The sequence below is a fragment of the Podarcis cretensis genome (assembly GCF_951804945.1).
Source record: "Podarcis cretensis genome assembly, chromosome: 10".
In the NCBI taxonomy this organism is placed as follows: Eukaryota; Metazoa; Chordata; class Lepidosauria; order Squamata; family Lacertidae; genus Podarcis; species Podarcis cretensis.
This window is the reverse complement of record NC_137179.1, coordinates 45064179-45084307: the sequence shown is the minus strand read 5'-3', so window position 1 is coordinate 45084307 and position 20129 is coordinate 45064179. Positions and strand designations below refer to the sequence as shown.

At 44.5% G+C, this 20129-nt stretch overlaps 1 protein-coding gene across 2 annotated transcripts in view; it reads left to right on the top strand.

Moving 5' to 3' along the window:
• Positions 1 to 12345: 12345 nt before the first annotated feature.
• TRHDE (thyrotropin releasing hormone degrading enzyme) overlaps positions 12346 to 20129 on the top strand; it is a 201101-nt gene continuing 193317 nt past the window's right edge. For both annotated transcript variants that reach the window (XM_079993791.1, XM_079993790.1), the window contains exon 1: positions 12346 to 13609. In XM_079993791.1, the coding sequence (XP_079849917.1) occupies positions 12735 to 13609 (875 nt within the window). In that variant the 5' untranslated portion in view covers positions 12346 to 12734. The remainder of the gene's footprint in view (positions 13610 to 20129) is intronic.

Sequence of the window (20129 nt, the reverse complement as noted above, 5' to 3'; positions counted from 1 at the left end):
AAGTCTGGAACTGGTGACTCAATGGTCCAAAAGTCACAAGGCATGCTGCACTAGGGTACCAATCAAACGTTGAACCCTACCCCCAAAGAGCTACTGCATTCATTCAGTACAGCAGTTTCATGGTGAAGCTATAAGGCAATTCCCGACACAAGAGTGCTGTTGACTTCTTTGTGGATCATATAGTTGGTACAAATCATGATATCGTTGGGATCCAGGGTCATAACACCAGCTGTGCCTTTCATACCAAGTCCCAGGGCATGGCCTGCAGGCATATGGTATAGTAACCTTGTTGAAGTTAAGCAGGTCTGGTCAATGTCTGGATGGGAGATACCTGGAAACCTTGTGTAAGTTTCCTGGAGTTCCACCATGAAAGAAAATTGAGATATGAATAGAAAGAAAGAAGGAAACACCAGTGTTGGAATGCTACCATTAAGTTCTAAAAGCAGTTTACTCATGCAGTAACCAATAATATTCAACCATATAATTGGAGTGCCTCTTCATATTGTCACTCATACAAAGGAGACGTTGTCATGAATCTTTTGCATTTGAAGATTATCATGTAAATGACCTTTAGATTTTTGTGCAGATCCCATTATTCTGAATCCCAGCCATACTGCTCTGTCTTTCCCCCCATGACAGACACAGAAGTATGTCTGCAAACAGTGTTCTCCTGGGTTTTTCTGTAAAATCAAAGACTTTCTGTGTACTGGACAATCTTGCTCCAGTTTTTAGGATCATACTTGCCATATACTACAGGAAGAGATACCTTCATACTTATTTTTGCTGGCTGACCCACAAGATGGCACTAAAGAGAAAAGCAGCAATTTTCCTAATAAAAAGTGAAAAGCAAATGCAGGAGACCATATGTTGAATCAATGTTATTTTAATTAGAAGCATGCTTCTTTTATTGTCAGTTACATTATATTTTGTGACAATCCCTAAAGCTAAATAACTGAAAAGATGGTTCATTTTTGCTCGATTAGCTGTTACTTTTGAAAGTAAATGAATAAGACTTAAATTGTGTACCATTCCAGAACACTATCTCAGAATCATGTGCATATTGTCATCAAACTGATGTTCGTAATTGTTTCCTGCTGCAAAGCACATATATAAAATATCAAACAAGAAAACAAATTGGCTTGATGCTTTTCCTAAAATGATGATGATGGTATCTGCAATCCTGGAGACACTTAGATTACTTACATCCCATTGACATCATCCAGCACTTTAACTGGTAGTATTTGAACAAACAAAGGTAAATTAAGTTGCATTAGAACATAATACATTTTCCTCCACCTGCAACTAACAGAACAATACCCACTTGCATAAGGCTGTAATTCTAATGTTCAGGGTTGTGCTGTGAATGTGCCATCCTGTTTTAGGCTTACTTCAAAGTCAATCCTATCGAAGTAAGCAGGATTTATGTCTGAGTGCATGGGAATATGACTGTCCTGCATGGCTGCCATCTGATCACCACTTTGGGGAAGTACGGTAAATAAATTTAGTAAACCCATTTTTTGAGTATGCAAATTGAGGGTAAGGTGGTAAAATAGTAAAGGGATATTTACATAATTGCTCTTAACCAGTGACAGAAGTCTGCAAACTGGAGATTTCTGATCATGGATTTGTTGTAATGAGGACTTAAAAGGATGTGTTGTGTGTAAGAAATACTGCATTCAGAATCCCCCAGAGCTCAGACACAGCTCTCTGAGAGAGGATATGTGCAGTCTTAGTCCAATACATCTATGTCCCTGATCAGCATTATAGGGGGGCTTCAATCAGAATCCTCAGAAGGGCAGTAAGATTTTGCTATCTTGCACACTGTTATCACTATCAGAAATGGGACAATGATGGATACATTCAAAGTAACTTGCACTGAGTGAATCCATACTTTTGAACGATGAGTTTTTATGACAATGGTTAGCTATTTAAATAATTCATTTTAAGCAGCAGAAAATGGAACACATGAGTAAAGCGGAAAGAGAACCAAAGGCACTGAGATATTTCCAACTGAAAAATACAGAAAATATTGACATTTAAAGGGTATATTAAAAAAAAAAGCCTGTGTGGAAATATTTCTGCATATAGAGCTCAGGGAAAGAAAAATGATGGGACTACATCATAGCTGGAATGCACAAAGTAATGAACAACATAAAGAACAGCACTTCCTGTTACAGTGGCAAAAATAAAATCTATGCATTTCAAACTAAAAGAAGAAAATACTTTTACTGCAATAATACATCAGTGACACATAGAACTCTGTTGCAAAATGTAACCAAGGGCAAAAATATAACACTTTTCAAAGTTTTAGAGATGGAGATGAATTAAACTACTCATGCCTTAAATTAATTATGACAACAAAATTAGGGATGAAGATATATATATATATATATATATATATATATATATATATATATAATACATAAATGCAAAAATAAAAAACAATGAAACATATATCATAACATATTTTCTTAGCTTCATTGGACTCCCTCACGCCTCCCGCTCCCACTTGCATCATTGTCAATTCTTACCCGCAATTTATCATCTTGTTTACATTCTTGTATCCCATTCATTTAAAATATAATCTGATAATTCTCCCAAAGGTTTATGTTTTTTCCTCAATCTCACTTGTCATCCTAATTCCATCTAGTTTAGTGGTGCTCAATTATTTATGATCTAGCATCCTTCTTAACATTCAACCAAATTACAATGCTTTTTTAAATAACTCTTAAATTTCTTCCAGTCTTCTTCAACCTTCTCTTCTCCCAGGTCTCGGATTCTGCCGGTCATCTCGGCTAGTTCCATATAGTCTATCAGCTGCATCTGCCACTCTTCCAGTGTGGGTAGATCTTGAGTTTTCCAGTGCTTAGCGATAAGTATCCTTGCTGCTGTTGTTGCATACATAAAAAATGTTCGGTCCTTCCTTAACACCTTCTGGCCGACAATACCCAAAAGGCAGGCCTCTGGTTTCTTAGTGAAGGTATACTTAAATACCTTTTTCAGCTCATTATATATCATTTCCCAGAAAGCCTTCACTCTAGGGCAAGTCCACCAGAGGTGAAAGAATGTTCCTTCATTTTCTTTACATTTCCAACATTTATTATCAGACAAATGGTATATTTTGGCAAGTTTAACTGGGGTCATGTACCATCTATATATCATTTTCATTACATTTTCCTTCAAAGCATTACATGCAGTGAAGTTCAATCCAATGGTCCACAACCTTTCCCAGTCCTCAAACATAATTGTCAGAGCTGCCTCTAGGTCCCAGCTCACAGAGGACCAACGCTAGGCTGTGGTAATGTACAAAAGTCTTTATTGAAGTTCAGTTTCCATTTCAAAGCCACAGCGTGCAGCCCTACGTCTTAAACCCTAGATCGGCGAAGTCCCGTCTGAGTCTCCTCCCCTATGACACCAGTTTAAGATCCTAGCCCTGCTCCACCTTTTACGCTGCTCTCTCCTCCTCTGGGTCCTCCTGCCCGCTGGGGCATTGCCCTTTCTGGACTCTTCCGACGCTGAGTCGCTTAGCTCCTCCCCCTCCCTCCGGCGGGCTTTAGGACCCGGTTCCCAATCCTCATTCTCTGCTGTCCCGCGCTCCTGTACATTTGAACTTGCCTCTCGCGCCAACCCAGTGACCTTTCTCCTAACCGTTACACTACTTCGGTCACTGCTTCCCTCTTCCGGGACACTGACCGGATCTGACCTCTCCTCCGTTGTCCGACTTTCTGATGGAGACGTGGTCAGCCCTGCCTTATCTTCTCTCCCTGGTGGGGAATGCACTGGCCCCGATCCTTGGGACTCTTCCCCCCCACTCTGCTCTGGTGGGGAAGCTGGTCCTGATTTCCAACTGCTGCTCTGGGAGTCCCTGCTGCCCCCTTGCTCCTGGGGCGTTCCCCTTGGGAACCCCCTACCCCTGGCCACTGGCGCCCCCTTCTGTGAATCTTCCGATTCGCTGGAGAGGCTCATGGAATCCCTCAATCCACTGTCCTCTTCTCCTACGCTCCCCTCGGATTCTTCCCCTTTGCTCTCCATCTCCTCTCTTCCCTGTGCCTCTGCTCCTGAGCCCCTGACAATAATGTTGTGCCCAATGTCCTGTGCCCACTTTATCATAACCGATTTAACCATTTCATCTTGTGTATTCCATTTTAACAGCAAGTTATACATTCTTGAAAGTACCTTAGTCTTAGGCTCTAACAGTTCTGTTTCCAACTTCGATTTCTCCACCTGGAACCCTAACTTTTTGTCATTTTTAAAGACTTCTTTAATCTGAGCGTAGTGTAACCAGTCTCGCACTTTATCCTTCATTTTCTCCAAACTCTGCAATTTCCAATTGTCTCCATCTTTTTCTAGTATTTCCCAATATTTTGGCCATTTGGCCTCCATATTGGGTCTTTTTCGGGCCTTAGCTTCCAGCGGTGAAAGCCACCTTGGAGTTTTATTTTCCAATAAGTCTTTATATTTTGTCCAGACATTGAAAGGGATGAAGATATTTAAACACTGAAGAAAATGCAAACAATTTTCCAAGGAAAGACTTATAGTCATTTTTTGGTCTGATCCCATGCACTGTTAGATGCACCTAATCTGGCTGATTTCAGAACCTATGTTACATCACAAGCTGGGGCTGTAAGCCAGTTCAGGGCATCATGCTGGCACAAGATGTCACCAAAACCTGGAGGTAGCCCTGGGCATACTTATGGCATAGCACAGGCTAGTTCAAAAGACTGGACATAAGGGAAGTCATTGCTGAAATGAGGACACAACTGCTTATCAGCGCGCTGCTAGGACATGAGTTCAGCGTCCAGAGAAATGCTAGACCAGAGGGGCTGGCACTCTAGGGAACGCAATCTCTTCCGTAGCAAAAATATATTTGTTCAGATGTGTACCTTTTAGAAATTGGGGCTGGGATGGATGGCTGGATGTGTCCCAGTAGTGAAGCATAGGCAGACATGAACTGCTCCACTGCTTCTTAAATGTAAAGGATTAGACCGCATTGCTGCAGCAAGAACCTTTTACTCAAGCACATGTTGAGGTCAGTCAAACTCTGTTTTGACAAATGTGGTCTTAAACATACTTGTGTTTTATAATCTAACATCTTCGTCCACTGTGCCACTCTTCATTCTTCCATAGCAAAATCCTTTGGTGCCATAAGCCATCTTTGCACGAGATTCTCTTTTCAGGAAAAAACAAACACGTATCCTGCTATTCTCCACTCAAATGGAGAACCATTAGATGAAAAGAATGAACACATTATTTCACCACACTGTTGGGATCCCCACCTTGTATTGAAGCATCAGAGGTTGTCGCAGCTAGATAGAGGGTGTTGTCAGTAGTGGACAGTCTACATAATCTTAAAAATAGGAATTTGAGGTTTAGTCATGTACTAACATAATGACTTGAGAAGAGCCTGCTGAATGAGGCCAATGGCTTATCTTGTCCAGCATCCTGTTGTCACAGTGGCCAGTCAGGTACCTATGAGAAATCAGGAAGCAGCAGGACCTGAGCACAAGAGCATTCTCCCCTCCTGTGGCTTTGTGTTGTAACTGGTATTCAGAAGCACAGCCACCTGCAGCAAAAGCCTTATGCTATATGAGGGTAAGTAACCCATCACGCAGGTGGCGCTGTGGGTTAAAGCCTCAGCGCCTAGGACTTGCCTAGGTCGGCGGTTCGAATCCCTGCGGCGGGGTGCGCTCCCGCTGCTCGGTCCCAGCGCCTGCCAACCTAGCAGTTCGAAAGCACCTCCGGGTGCAAGTAGATAAATAGGGACCGCTTACCAGCGGGAAGGTAAACGGTGTTTCCGTGTGCGGCTCTGGCTCGCCAGAGCAGCGATGTCACGCTGGCCACGTGACCCGGAAGTGTCTCCGGACAGCGCTGGCCCCTGGCCTCTTAAGTGAGATGGGCGCACAACCCCAGAGTCTGTCAAGACTGGCCCGTACGGGCAGGGGTACCTTTACCTTTACCTTTTAACCCATCATCATATTTGGAGCCAGGAAGGAAATAGTCCATCCCAAGACTGGCTTGGGAAAGGCCTGTCAAACTTCTTCAAAAGTCCCACATCCATCCAGTTATGAAACAAAATATGTGATGTATCCAGAAAAATGAAGCATAAATCAAAAAGGTTCGAAGGCATATTTAAAAACAACACAAGCCCACATGCATTCTCTGAAATTTATACTGCAACGCTTTCTGTTTAGGTGAGTTCAGATCCATGAATAAATTGTCCCCCCACCTGTATGATATATGGCTAAGGTCCCTTATTTATAGACTCTTTCTGCTAAGAGTACAAAATGGCAATATAGATGCTGAGTTGCACCACTGGAATCTCAACAAAGAGAATTAAACTGATGTTGCCAGTCTTTTTTTAAAACTCTCTTACCACAAGATAGGCTTGTATATAAAATAGGAAATGCATTATCTGAAGTGTATCCAAGTGTGTTCTGAAACATCTTGTCTGGAAGGACAGTTTTTACAGTGAATGTGTGTGATGATGTGCTCCTTTTTCAGCACAAGTGAAGTCTTGTCCTGTAGCTCATAAAATGTGATTGCATACAAGATGCTGATGGCCTAGAGGAATTTTTTTAATAATGGAGTCTCATTACCAAGATGCTGCTAAAGAAATAAGACTTGATTTGTTAACTTTCAGCAGCCTCATAGAGAAAAGTCAAGGTGAAGAGTGAATTTCAGAGGGAATGTGTAGGAAACCCATTTGTGAATTTACCGTAGGAATAAAATACCTAAGGCTTTGGAGGACAGTTAGGCTGTACTGTAATTCCCCACACACTTACCAGGAATGAGTCCCATTGAACTCAATAGGTGTACAGGTGTTCCTTGGTTCTCAAATGCCTTGGTACTTGGATGTTTTGGCTCCCAAATGCCACAAACCCGAAAGTGAGTGTTCTGGTCTGCGAACACTTTTTGGAAGCTGAACATCTGGTGTGGCTTCCGCAGCTTCCAGTTAAGTGCAGGAAGCTCCTGCAACTGATCCTGAACCGCGCCTTGCTTTTCAAACCATTTTGGGAGTCATATGGACTCCCGGAACAGATTAAGTTTGACAGCCAAGGTACAACTGTACTTCTGAGTACAGGTTTTCGTTCTAATATAAATGAATTGTCCCATAATAGTCAAATTTATTTCCCCCTACATATAAATTACCTGTAAATTCATAGATAAATATTATGTATAAATAAATGTAAAGTCCAAATATTTTGTTTCAAAGATAAAGCGGGAATATTAAATTGCCATGGTTGAAAGTATTTCCAAAGCACCGCAAAGTCACCATTGTTGCCACAGAAAATGTTAAAATGCCAATGGCAATGAGATATCAAATTTTGGCTCAGTAGTGTTTTGAACGTTGCTCTGGAAAATCTGGATCCAGATCATAGCTTTGCCATTTTCCCATGGGGTGGCCCTGAACAAATGACCTTCTTCCTGCCTCTGAGAAATAGGAATAACAGCTGCTTTCTCCATTGAAATACTATGATAGGAATTCAGTAAGGATTGTAAAACACATGGCATCCTTTAAATAACACTGATAAAAAGAGTTGTTCCTTTTCTAGTCAGTATAAAACTTCTCTGCTGGGGTATTTTTTTTTCCAGACACCTGGGAAAAAGTGGGTTTTTCTCTTAAAGGAGTAGTCAAGTGATGTTCATTATCACACCAGTCACCTGTCCTGTCTCCAATGGATAAACTGACCTTTTTGGTGATCTTGGCATGTTGAATATAAATGCTTCAAGCATGTACTTGGATCATAAAGCCACTCTGTAAACCTTCAAAAAGCGAGTTAAATCAGGATGTGTCAGGTTAAGATCTGAACATCTGTTGAAATATTATGTTGACCTCAACATACGAAAACTTCAATGTGACTTCAGTGTGAGAGTTGGCCCTTTGGGAGCATAGGAAAAAAAAATGTTACAAAGATGACTGTGTTTCTGATGGGTGCTTCAAACAGTCTGCACATAAAGCCTTCAAAACAGTCAGATGCATGTATCCATGTAAAAGCATTTAATGAAACACACGCACATCTATAAAGCTCAATGTTTTGTAGTCTTTTCCTCTTTCTCCGTGTATCTCCTGGCCATAGTTTCCCAATAATTGCTTCCTATAGGAAAACCAATTAAAATTACACAAAGCCAGCAGTGCTTTTTGGAAACACCTCTTCAGAAAAACTACTTCTACAGCTCCGCTGTCTCTACACCTCCCACACTGTCAGTGTCTCCACGTTTCCCCTCAACATGTTAACTGTATGCACTTTTACATTTCACGTTCAGCATACTGACCGGTGCTACATCCTTAGCAAACCACCTTTATTGCCCATCACAGATGGATCTCTCTAAGCTCTGTGGTAAAAACCGATGAATGTTCAGAACTATGTCTGGAAGGACAAAGCTCCTAGCTATTATCTTTCATAATCCGTGAGCTTGCAAGCCTGATACAATGAAGGAAAAATTAAGGGGCTGAATGACAAAAGAGGGCTGGGATCTGAACTCCCCAAAGTTCAGTGAACCAAGTACTTTATCAGTGCAGTGAGATGTTAAGAAAAGCAGTCAAAGCTTGTGGTATGGATAGCTACATATGAACCCTCCTCCATCCACCATGTGGTCTTTGTTTTCAGTGCCACTTTGTAACAACTACAGTACAGACGGAGAAGGAGCGTTTATACAGTGGTACCTTGGGTTACAGACACTTCAGGTTATGTGATTTCAGGTTGCAGATGCTGCAGGTTGCGAATGTGCCTCCTACACAGATCATATTCGCAACCCGAGGTTCCACTGTACAAAGGTGGAGGAGTTTAGTGTACCATGATGGAAGCAAACTTCTTTGAGTAGTGAGTTCCTAAAGATGAGCGGTTTCTCTGCAGTGGCTGGCTGAAAGTGGCCATCATGTCAAGATAACTAAACAGTATGCCCCATTTTACCATATTTTTCCATCCATAAGACGCCCCCATGTATAAGACCCCCCCTGTTTTGGGGGACTCAGATTTAGGAAAATGGGGGAAGATGGCCCCGTGCATAAGACACCCCCTAATTTCTGACAGTATTTTTTAGGGGGGGGGGACTAGTCTTATACATGGAAAAATACGGTATATATGCATATGTGTAAAATGCCACTTGACATTTTGCTTCCCTCTTATGGGACCACAACAAATTAGGTTTTGAGCTACAGAAATACGCGTAGTCTAAATAAATGCAAGCATGAATGATATAGCTATAGGGCTGAGCTGAGGACAATATGGCGGATGAAGCTTGTAGTAAGAAACAAATCTAAGGTGCAAAATAATTTTGTAGAGAAGTCCTGTCTCATAATTCTTGAAATGAAACCTCAACTGTTTTTTTTTGAGGGACCGTTTATGTGCATAATTCTGCATTCAGCATATTAGCGTTGTGCTATTGATATATTCTAGGTGTTGGAAAGTTGTTCTCTTTAGAAATGTATTTGAGAAAAATGGCAAATTCCTTCTAATGATTCCAGCTCTTTGTGTCTCTGCCTCCTACCCTCTTTTCCTACCTTCATTCATTTTGCCGATTTCCTTTTTTGCTTACTGTCGGGTACTATTAAAGCCTTGGAAATGTGCTCGAATGCCTTTGTAAAAAGTTTTACACGTATGCTAAAGGCAATTTCTTACAGACTTTAATGTTTCCATCCATACAGGCAAAAGAAGAATCACTTTGTCTGGGAGAGCAGCCACATTTGCTGTGCAAGAGGGTGCTTCTTCAGTTGCTTAGTTGCTAGAACAAGAACTGCTGAAGCTTTGTGCCTGGGAATTCCAGATTTGCAAGGGCTCCTTGCACTATCTTTTATACTCAGGTCCAGGCTCTTAAGTATGAAACGCATGTTTAGCTGGTCAGCTTTGAGGTGGCCGCCTATGCAGAAATTGCCACTTTTACCTTCAGAAAACATACTTCTGTATGTATAAAATTTTAAATGCCATCTTAAGAAGTCAAGTATTTCTCTTAAGGAGGAGCATGTGGTTTATCGCCACATGCACTTGCCTACCTAACCTTAAGTATTGTTCTGATACTGTAAGCATTGAAACATTGTGCCTATTTGTGCTGAGACTTCAATCCAATTCAAACGATCGGTAAACTTGTGTTAGTCTCTTTATTTCCAGTCTTGGTTCCTCTTCCCTTGTCTCCTTTTCCTTTTGCATTGTGACTTTTAGACTCCAAGGTTTCACACAGGGACGGTCTTGTTCTAACTGATTGTATGTAAGCAGCTCAGGGAGCCTCAAGAGCAGGTTGCAAGTGCTCTACATGGTAGTAACAATAGTAATAAAGGTGTGTCCTTATGGTAAACTGGTCGTGGGAAACCACTTCAGGTTTTCAGCCTGGTGTACAAAATTGTGCCCTGTGCTTATGATGAACTCCTTTCCTCACATAAGTACATTTGGGCTGGAAACAAGAAGTAAACAGATCAGTCAACTGACTCACTTAAAAAATGGAAAGAAATCTGTCTGGTGTGTGATGATTGAGATGTTCTGATGACAATAAATTTCTAAGCAGTGTTGTCACTGTTGTTAAGGGGCATCATCAGCTGTGTCAGTGTCACTCTGAGTGGCTCTGCAGCTTCAAGGTGAGAGAAAGCAGGCAACATGTTCAAGGGAGGCATCCTGCCACTTTGGTCAGGTATAGTCTTTGCATGACCCAACCCAAGCAGTGCTGCTTGAACCATAAGGACACTGGCCCATTGGGATAGGTAGAAGGTTTTTAATGTATGATGGTTTGCTGTGTTTCTTATGCTGGAAGCTGCCCAGAATGGCTTGTGCAACCCAGTCAGATGGGTGGGGTATAAGTAAGTAAGTAAGTAAGTAAGTAAGTAAGTAAGTTGTTGTTGTTGTTGTTGTTAGCATGCCTTGAATCAGGAGGCATCTGTTCAGGCAGCCGCAGCTAGGGTTAGGAGAAGAGAATGACTGACCATTCAGGCATTATCAAGTGTTGACCGATTTGGAGATACTTGAAACAGATGCCTGTCTTGGCCACATGACACCGGAGTCCTCAGGGCAACTTTTGATAATGCCCTCAGAGTAAGGCAAGTGTACTTCAGTTTCCTGCAAAGGCATGCATCGCCCTCAACGTTTCCTCCTCCCATTCAGAAACAGCCAGCCATTCAATCCCCCTAAAGTATATCGAGCACAGACTATATACCCTATACATGTTCAATATTTATGTGGCGAACAGATTCGTTTACACAGAATCCTGGCAAATCCTGCGGCGGCGAGGCGGATTTATAATCTGACACTTGCCAGATCATAAGAGCAGGATCTGCCAAGAAAGAGAGGCTGTCTGTCATCATCAGCCTGGAAGCCTTCCATGGACTCGGGAGCCCGGCTGGAAGAAACACACATCTTCGCTGGAAACGGCGAAGCTCCTCCCGACCCATTGCCCAGAAGAAGAGGGATGACTTGGGGAAGGAGCCGCAGATCTCCAGAGAGTGTCTCGTCCGGTTGCCCGAAGCGACTTCCTTCACACTGCGCGCCGGGCGCGAGCGCCCCGAGGAAAGCTCTCTAACCTCTCGCTCTCGGTTCCTTCTCCTGGGATTTGCTCAGCCTGGCAAACCCCCTTGAAAGTGGTTCGTGCGGTTTGGTTAGTTCGACACCCACCCCCACTCGCCCGCGCGCTCCCCCTTCCTCTCTCTCTCCCGACAGGAGCTCTGTCAGTTCTCTCTAGAGGGCTGTGGGTAGTTCCCAACCCCCAGACCTCGAGCGAGCAGCCGAGCGCGGGACCGCCAGCTACAAAGCCACCGCCTCGCGCTCCCTCCTCCTCACTCGCCGAGAGGCGCGCACGCCAGCAAGAGCCGCTCGCTCGCTGTCCGGGCTCGGGAGCCTCGCCAGGTCTTCCGAAGTGCGCAAAGCGGCGCCGAGGAGAGACTTGGTGCTGCCTGCAGGTGCTTGGGAGCCGCTTGGAGACCAGGAGTTGGCGCCCGGCGTCGCCGGCGTCTTCCTTCCACAGCAATCCTTCTCTCTCTCTCTCTCTCTCTCTCTCTCAGCAGCAGCTGCTTCTGCTTCTCCTCGTCAGCGTCCTTCCCTCTGCGATAACCTGGGCGCGAAAAACCAAAACCAAAAAAGACCCGGCAAGGCGAGAGAGCGAAGCCAACCAGAGGACCCGGCGCGAGGAGAGTTCGGGGCGGCGAGAGTGTGAGGGGAGAGCCGAAAGGACGCCAGGAACCGGAGTCCTCGCTCTCTCGCTCTCCTCGCCTGCCCTCGTCCTCAGCCGCCCGCCGCGCACCGAAGGGAAGAGTTGCGCTCGCTGAGGGCGGCGATGGCAGCGAGGCGTCGCGGCGGCGCCCTGTTGAGCGGAGCGCACCGGGCGCCCTGAAGAGCGGAGCTGGGAGCGGCCCAATCCGCGCTCCCCCCGCCCCCTTTTCCCGCCTTCCTCCCACCTGGGGCGCCAGGAGGAGGCTTCCCTCGGCCGCCGGGGCGGCTCTTAGGGAGTGCGATGGGGCGCCTCGCAAAGTGACACCCGCAGCGGCTGCGGCAACAGCGAGCGAGAAGAGGAGGAGGAGGAGGAGGAAGAGAGAGAGCAGGCGGGGTGGGGAAAGAGGGAAATAACAGGAGGGCAAGCAAGCAAGCAGGCAGGCGGGCGAGCTTTCCCCGCTTCTTCCCGAGGTGCTTCTCCGTCCTTTTCCCGCCTTGGCTGCTCTCCTCGGGAGCTTCTCCCATGCCTTCCCGGCCCCGGCGGGGGGCGGCGGCGGCGGCGGCGGCAGCCCCGGCGCCGGAGGAGCCGTCCCTGTGGCTCCTCTGATGTCCCTGGCCGAGAAGCGGGAGGCGAGCTTCTCCTTGACGCCCATGATGATCGAGGAGGACGCGGCGCTGAGGAACGGCAGCCGGGGGCTCTCGGGCCAGTGGGCGGACGCGGCGGGCGTGCGGCCGCGCACCACGGAGCGCCACATCACGGTGCACAAGCGCCTCGTGCTGGGCTTCGCCATCTCCATCCTGGCGCTGCTGGTGGTCACCATGATCGCCGTGCTGCTCAGCGTGCGCATCGAGGAGTGCAGCAGCAGCAGCAGCGGCGGCGGCGGCGGGGACGCGGACGCGGACGGCCCAGCAGGCAGGGCGGGCAACCGGAGCGTCCCGGCAGGAGCAGCCGCCGCCGCCTCGGCAGGAAGTGCCCGCCGCAAGCATCCCAGCGCCGGGGAGCCCCCTGGCCGCGGAGGAGGGGAATCGGAGGCGCCTGGAGGGGAAGAGGCGGCGGCGGAGGAGGAGGAGGAGGAGGAGTGGCAGAGGCGTCGGGAGCAGCCGCCCTGGACGCAGCTGCGCCTGCCCGGCCACTTGCGGCCCCTGCACTACAACCTGATGCTGAGCGCCTTCATGGAGAACTTCACCTTCAGCGGCGAGGTCAACGTGCAGGTCGAGTGCCTCAACGCCACGCGCTACATCGTGCTGCACGCGCACCGCATGCACGTCGAGGCGGCCCGCGTGGCCGAGGACCGGCTGGCCGGAGCCCTGCGCGTCTCCAGCTTCTTCCTCTACCCGCAGACGCAGGTCTTCGTGGTCGTCCTCAACCGGAGCCTGGAGGCGCACAGAAGTTACAACCTCAAGATCATCTACAGCGCGCCCATCGAGAACGAGCTGCTGGGCTTCTTCCGGAGCTCCTACGTGCTCTACGGCGAGAGAAGGTAGGCACCCCGCTTCCACCCTTTGATCTCTGGTCCTACTACCGCTACAGTATTTCCCTGCCTGTACTGACTCAGCGCAGGAATCCGTTCGTCCCAGATACCATCCGTAAGGGATATCCCCGTTCCCCGATTTATTCCCTATAAAAATGGAAACCATAGGAGCCGCCCCCTTTTCTCTCCTGGTATCCACAACAGCTTGATTTTCCATCCGTAGTTTTCATTAAAGCCCTACTCCCTTTATTTAAGAGAGTAGTTTTTTTTATGGCTGTTCCTGGGTAAGGGATTTTCTGAGCATCTCAGAAAAGGATACTTTTGCAAAAGTTTTCCCCATCATAACTTAAATGCTATCCTCCCCACATTCCGTATTTAGGCTTGCTAGGTTCCTATATGTGCATCTAAAACTCATCCCACGGATGTGATATTTATTTACCCACCGGCTTTTAAAGTACATATATATCTCTTAACTTCCTTGCCAGAAGAGAGGCTGATAGGGGTGGGAAGCTAGGACCTTGGAACCTGGAGGCAGGAAGAGCAAAATGTTGGATCTCCCTTATAGACTTACCGGACTCTTCATCTTATAGATCTTACAGCTGACACTTCTGCCCTTTAAGATGTTTTGATTCTGAGATACAAAGAGAGAAGGTCTCTTGGGATGTGGCCATCGCATTGAAAGGCCACCAGGGCTCTCCTTTTATTCTTCTGCACCTGCCTTTGCATGCTGGGGTCCCCATGCCGCTGCCCCTGCTCTTGTGTCACAGGAAGGCAATGTCAGAGCAGAGGAATTCATAGTACATCAGAGAGACTTGCCCTGGGAAGAACCACGAATAAAAAGCAGGCAGTCCTGCATAGTTAATTCTCCCATGGTGTGGGTGGCACTGGCTTTTATAAAAGCACGAAAGGCAGGATTTCTGATTTTGGATCACCTGATAAGCTGATTTGTCTAGGCACCGGACAACATCTATGATATGATACTGAGAGAACCACTTGCAGCTGGCATTCAGGATTCTAGAAAATCAGTACTTGACTAGCTTTGCCACTTTCTCCTGCACTTCAGCGTAATTTTCTCCCACCACATTTAATCCCCTTAATTTTCTCTCTCTCAAATAAACACTCTTCACTTTCTCTCATTGGTACAATCAACAAACAGAAAAGCTGATAAAAATGGAAGAACAATGCTTTTTTTTTTTTTTAAAAAAAAAAACTAAACTAAAAAGAAGATAGATTTGGAGAACTTAAAGTTTTAAGTTACTAATGAGGGACTTCCCACAAAATAGGCTACTTGAACCATAGTGTATTGAAGATACATTTTGTGATGTGTGTAAGATTCTAAAAGCAGTTCACTGCAGTAACCTGGCAACTTAGGTGCCAACTTTATGTTACTGTAAAGCCATGTTTAAGGAAGCCCTGGTGGACTGCACATGTGGCATTTGAAACCTGTGTTTGCAAGGTGGGGGCTGGGGTAGGGGCTGGGGGAGCAGCAGCAGAAGATGGAAGCTTCAGCAGAAGAGTCGCTGGTGGGAGGTGGGTTAAGCAGTCGCTTCTCTGCCATGTGCAGATCCCACCCTCCCAAGAGAAGTCTGCAAGTGAGAAGGGGGAGTTGGGGCTTCCTTACTGGGGTTAAATGGGTGCTTTGCCCCTTAATCAACTAAGACGAAACCTAGAGTCTGCATTTTAAAGTCCCTTAAGTGTTTGTCTGGCTCTACTTGTATGAACTTACATATCAAAGAATACATGAATCAGCAACTTTTCATCATATCTACAGTCAGAGGGACAGGCGTGTTTTAACTTTCAGCTCTCCAACAAAATAGTAATGTACACTAAGAGCCGAATGTAATCAAATATTGTAACATGGATCTGATTCACATTATTTGTAGAAATGTAAACAGAATTCATAGAACTGGCTTTCCTTTCATAAGAATGGGACTTAAAGAGACTTTTCACCTGTTTGCCTTCTGGCTGGGTTTTATTAACAGAGTTTGAGGCAACTCTGAGAGCTTTGTGCCTCTTCGGGTTGTGAGACACCACGTACACACAAGTCTGTGTAAGTGCAGGCTTAGGGTTTTTATTCATGCAGCAAATCAAACATGGAAAGCGAGGCTCTAGTTTAAAGGAAGCAAGGCTGGTTTCCTGCTAGCTTTGTTAGCAGAGATCTATACTGAATTTATTTTTAAACTGCTTGTCATTGAAAATCCAACCACAGAATCTTATTCTGTAAACCTCATCATTTCTTTGAGAGTCCCTGCTGAGCAAATGGTTTACTTAAGCAATTGGCACCCAGAAAGTAAGAAGACTGCCTTTCAGCTCAGTTATGCCAATAGCCTCATCTTTAAGCATTCTAATGTTATTACATATATATTAAAAACTCAGTGTTATAATCATGGTCCATGTTTGTCTAATCCACCATAATGCCTGATATAAAATGTTTTCTTTGCAGAGTTAAGTTTCAGGGAAGTTTCAGGGAAGGTGCTACTATGTTGAATCTTTTATTGCATGAAGATTGGAGTGGGGAAGATATCAACAGTCTTTCTCAGAAACTTTTCTAAGTGATTTATTAGCATAATAGTATATCACCTCACCACTAAAATATAAAGCATTTACTTGTATTATTTTCAGATGTTGGTTAACTGTGAAATACAACAAGAAGAAAAGAAATGTAGCAAAATTTTAATAGATCTGTATATTTAGTACATAAATTTTACAGCATAAAGTCTTTACATTGCAATTAAAACATAGTTCTCCAGTGTCCAGAGATAAATTAACTAAAAGCATGACAACTCACATACAGTCCATTTTTTCATTTGGATTAGAATTCCCTGCTGCATGGTTTTCCTTTCTGAAATGTGAAAAGTTTTATAGAGCACCATAATTTAGAATTCTGTTCCATGAGTCCAGAAAGTGTGGCAACTTGGTAGTACTTTGCCACAAGATGGTTTGAAGCTAACATTATTTAATAACTGCTATGGTGTTATAAGATAGTTGAAGAAATCGGTAATCAGAAAGCTAAATTAACACAGACAAAAGTTTACTTAAGTTGTTTGATAGTTTTATGCAGCAGACTTGAAACATATTGTGAAACTTTGATAGTTTTACAGTGTAGCAGAATTGAAACATATTTTACTTGTTTTGTACATTTGAAGCAAACGATCTTCTTCTCTGAGGCCCAACAATGCAATTTCATGGAAAGTTGTACTAACCTTTTCCTAAGTAGGGCAGAGCACTAACCTTAAGCAAAGTAGGAGCCCTTGATTTTATAGTCAAAAGTCATAAATCTCTCTATAAGACTATGGCACCATAGAAATGCTAATTTTTGCCTCTCAGGTTATTTCACCTTTAGTGGAGAAATGAATTGCTTATTCATATATATACAGACACCCACCCACCCCTTGTGCTAGAACGTAAGTTTTTTGCTAGAGCACAACATTTCCTTCCACCTAACTGCTTGATTTCCTTTCCCCCCTCATATCCCCCAAGGTGTCAAAATAGACAAGTTGTTGAGAAAACATGTCTACATTTTAATAGAAGAGGTAGAATTAAGATAGTTGCAAATTACAGTCATCTGTACGCAAAGAAGCCAACCTGCAAGTCTTTTATAACTATAATTACACATTTAAGATTAAATCCTGTCATCAGTTTGTGTGTGTAAGTTTTTATGTGTGAGCAACAGACTGCCATCCTGTATACACTTATCCAGGAGTAAGTCCTGTTGAAGTCAGTGGGATTTATTTCTGAGCAAGCATGCATAGGATTGTACTGCACATGCAAGATTACAGCATGACAGTTAAAACTGGTTTAATTGTACTTTTCTGATAAATGATTTTTTGATAGTCAGGGCCTGTAGTATGTCTTCCAGAGCACATTACCTCATGTTGAAGTCACCATGTATTCAGAACCCCAATGTGCCCACTAGCTGCGATTTTTTTTAATTTCTCCTTTACTTTCATGCAGTATTGGGACATTGCAGATGAGATCGTATTGCATTTTCATGAATGTAACAGATGTGACATAAACATTTGTTACTTGTCGGGAAGTTAATGCAAAGAAATCATTGGTCTCTGGCATGTGTGTTTTAGTATAATGCTTTGAGGACTGAAAATTGCATTTTAAGAACTTTCATAAAACTGAATTTATCACTAGCTAAACTTTGGTTCCAGTCCTAAATAATTAAAGACAAAAAGCATGTCTCGTATCTCACTGTAGATTTAAAGTAAGTCAAACATTTGCATTTTTGCCTGTTTGGGCATAAGCCCATAAATGTGAAACAATGTTAGAATGTGTATTTTACTACCATATGTTGCTGAATTTATGAAAATTAATTTTGAAAGACAAAATTAACATTCAATTTTATACATGTCTACTCAGAAGTAGACCCTATTGAAATCAGTGGGACTAACTGCTAAGTAAGGTTAGGATAACAGCGGTAGCAGTGGACCCAAACAAGGTGGTTTAGATTCCCAGTGATGCTGAATGTTCACTTGAGATTGATAGTCAACAAGTAACATACTGAAAAGTTGAATAAGGCCTTCAGAAATATAGTTCAAGAAGGTAAGAATCCTTTAGGTAAAGGTTCGCTTTGCCTGTTTATTAATACATACCCAAAAGTTCTGTTTTTGATAGAGCAAAATACCAATAACAGAAATCTGAGTAATCTAAGGGCTCACCCACACTTCCACTTGTCCCATGCCTAGAAAGCATGAGTCCAAGCTGTTTTCCACTTGTTCCAAGCCTTGTTATGCACAGGTCTAAGCAGTTTTGCCATTGCCCCACTGTTTTTCCATGGAAAACCTGTTCTTTAGTGCTAAATCAGAGGAAAGGTCAATCCAGAGCAAACCCGATGGATGTTTGCTCCGATTCAGCAGTAAAAGGTAAAGGTAAAGGTACCCCTGCCCATACGGGCCAGTCTTGACAGACTCTGGGGTTGTGCGCCCATCTCACTTAAGAGGCCAGGGGCCAGCGCTGTCCGGAGACACTTCCGGGTCATGTGGCCAGCGTGACATCGCTGCTCTGGCGAGCCATAGCCGCACACGGAAACGCCGTTTACCTTCCTGCTGGTAAGCGGTCCCTATTTATCTACTTGCACCTGGAGGTGCTTTCGAACTGCTAGGTTGGCAGGCGCTGGGACCGAGCAGCGGGAGCGCACCCCGCCGCAGGGATTCGAACCGCCGACCTTTCGATCGGCAAGTCCTAGGCACTGAGGCTTTAACCCACAGCGCCAGTAGAGATCAGGTTTTCCTGAGGGGAAGAGACAGGGCAAGTGGAAGTGTGGAAAGCCTTTTCAGACGTTGAGAATAAAACTGGTTTTAACAGAGGCTTTTCACCTTGTGAAACTTCGTAGTTCAGATAGGAAATGCATTGCTTGAAAACTAACAATTAATAGTATAGTATCTTGTTAATTTAAGACAGTGATAGAATGTTGCAAATGGAATAGTGCCTTCAATGCACTTCAATGCAAATTACAGTGTTCAAAAAAATAAAGTAAGATAGATGCTTTTTGTCCATTAGACATTCAGATTTAAGGATGAGGGACACTGAACTCAGACACAGTGTGTCTTTTATATCTAACTCATCCAGGAAGAAAAAGTAGAGAATGACAGAAGACTAAAAGGTAATCTTGAGCAAGTCAGTATCCCTAACCATATTTTAATCATGGTCAGAGTGCTGTGATACAGATAGCCATGTCTACGTTTTGCACATAATGACGTGGACAGCCCTGGGCTTGCACATTCCCTCTCACACATGAGACAATGGCATTGGTCACTTCCACTCTGGGTGCTGAATAAACCACAGTTCTCCATTACAGTTGTACCTTGGAAGTCGAACGGAATCCGTTCCGGAAGTCCATTCAACTTCCAAAACGTTCAGAAACCAAAGCACGGCTTCTGATTGGCTGCAGGAAGCTACGGAAGTTCGCAAACCAGAACACTCACTTCTGGGTTTGTGATGTTTGGGAGCCAAAGCGTTTGAAAACTAAGCTGTTCGAAAACCAAGGTACGACTGTATATCTGAATTTGGGAATTGTGGTTTCTTCTGTTTCTGGTTAGTTAACGAACTAGGATCTCAAACGAGCACTTCATCTTGATTTGTATGAGGGAACCACGTTTAGAATAAGCCACTATTTCCTGAGTTCAGACGTAATTGGAAACTGCAGTTTATTCTAAAGTAGAAACATTTAAGGGGGAGGAGGGGGTGCAAGCCTGAGGTTTGCTGCTGGTCATTTTCTTACATTTAGCATTGTGTTTGAACTGGGTCAATAATTTTATATAACTGCCCTCATTTTTTTCTTAACAGAGATGTGTTTTATTAATGTTGGCAGTGTTAGCAAATTGTTACTGGTAGCAGCGGCGTAGCGTGGGGGGTGCAGGGGGGGCCGGCCGCACCGGGCGCAACATCTGGGGGTTAGGGTTAGGAGTAGGGTTAGGGGGCGCAAATCCACGGGTTAGGGGGCGCAAATTACTTGCCTTGCCCCGGGTGCTGACAACCCACGCTACGCCAATGACTGGTAGATCCATGATTTGTCCCCTTC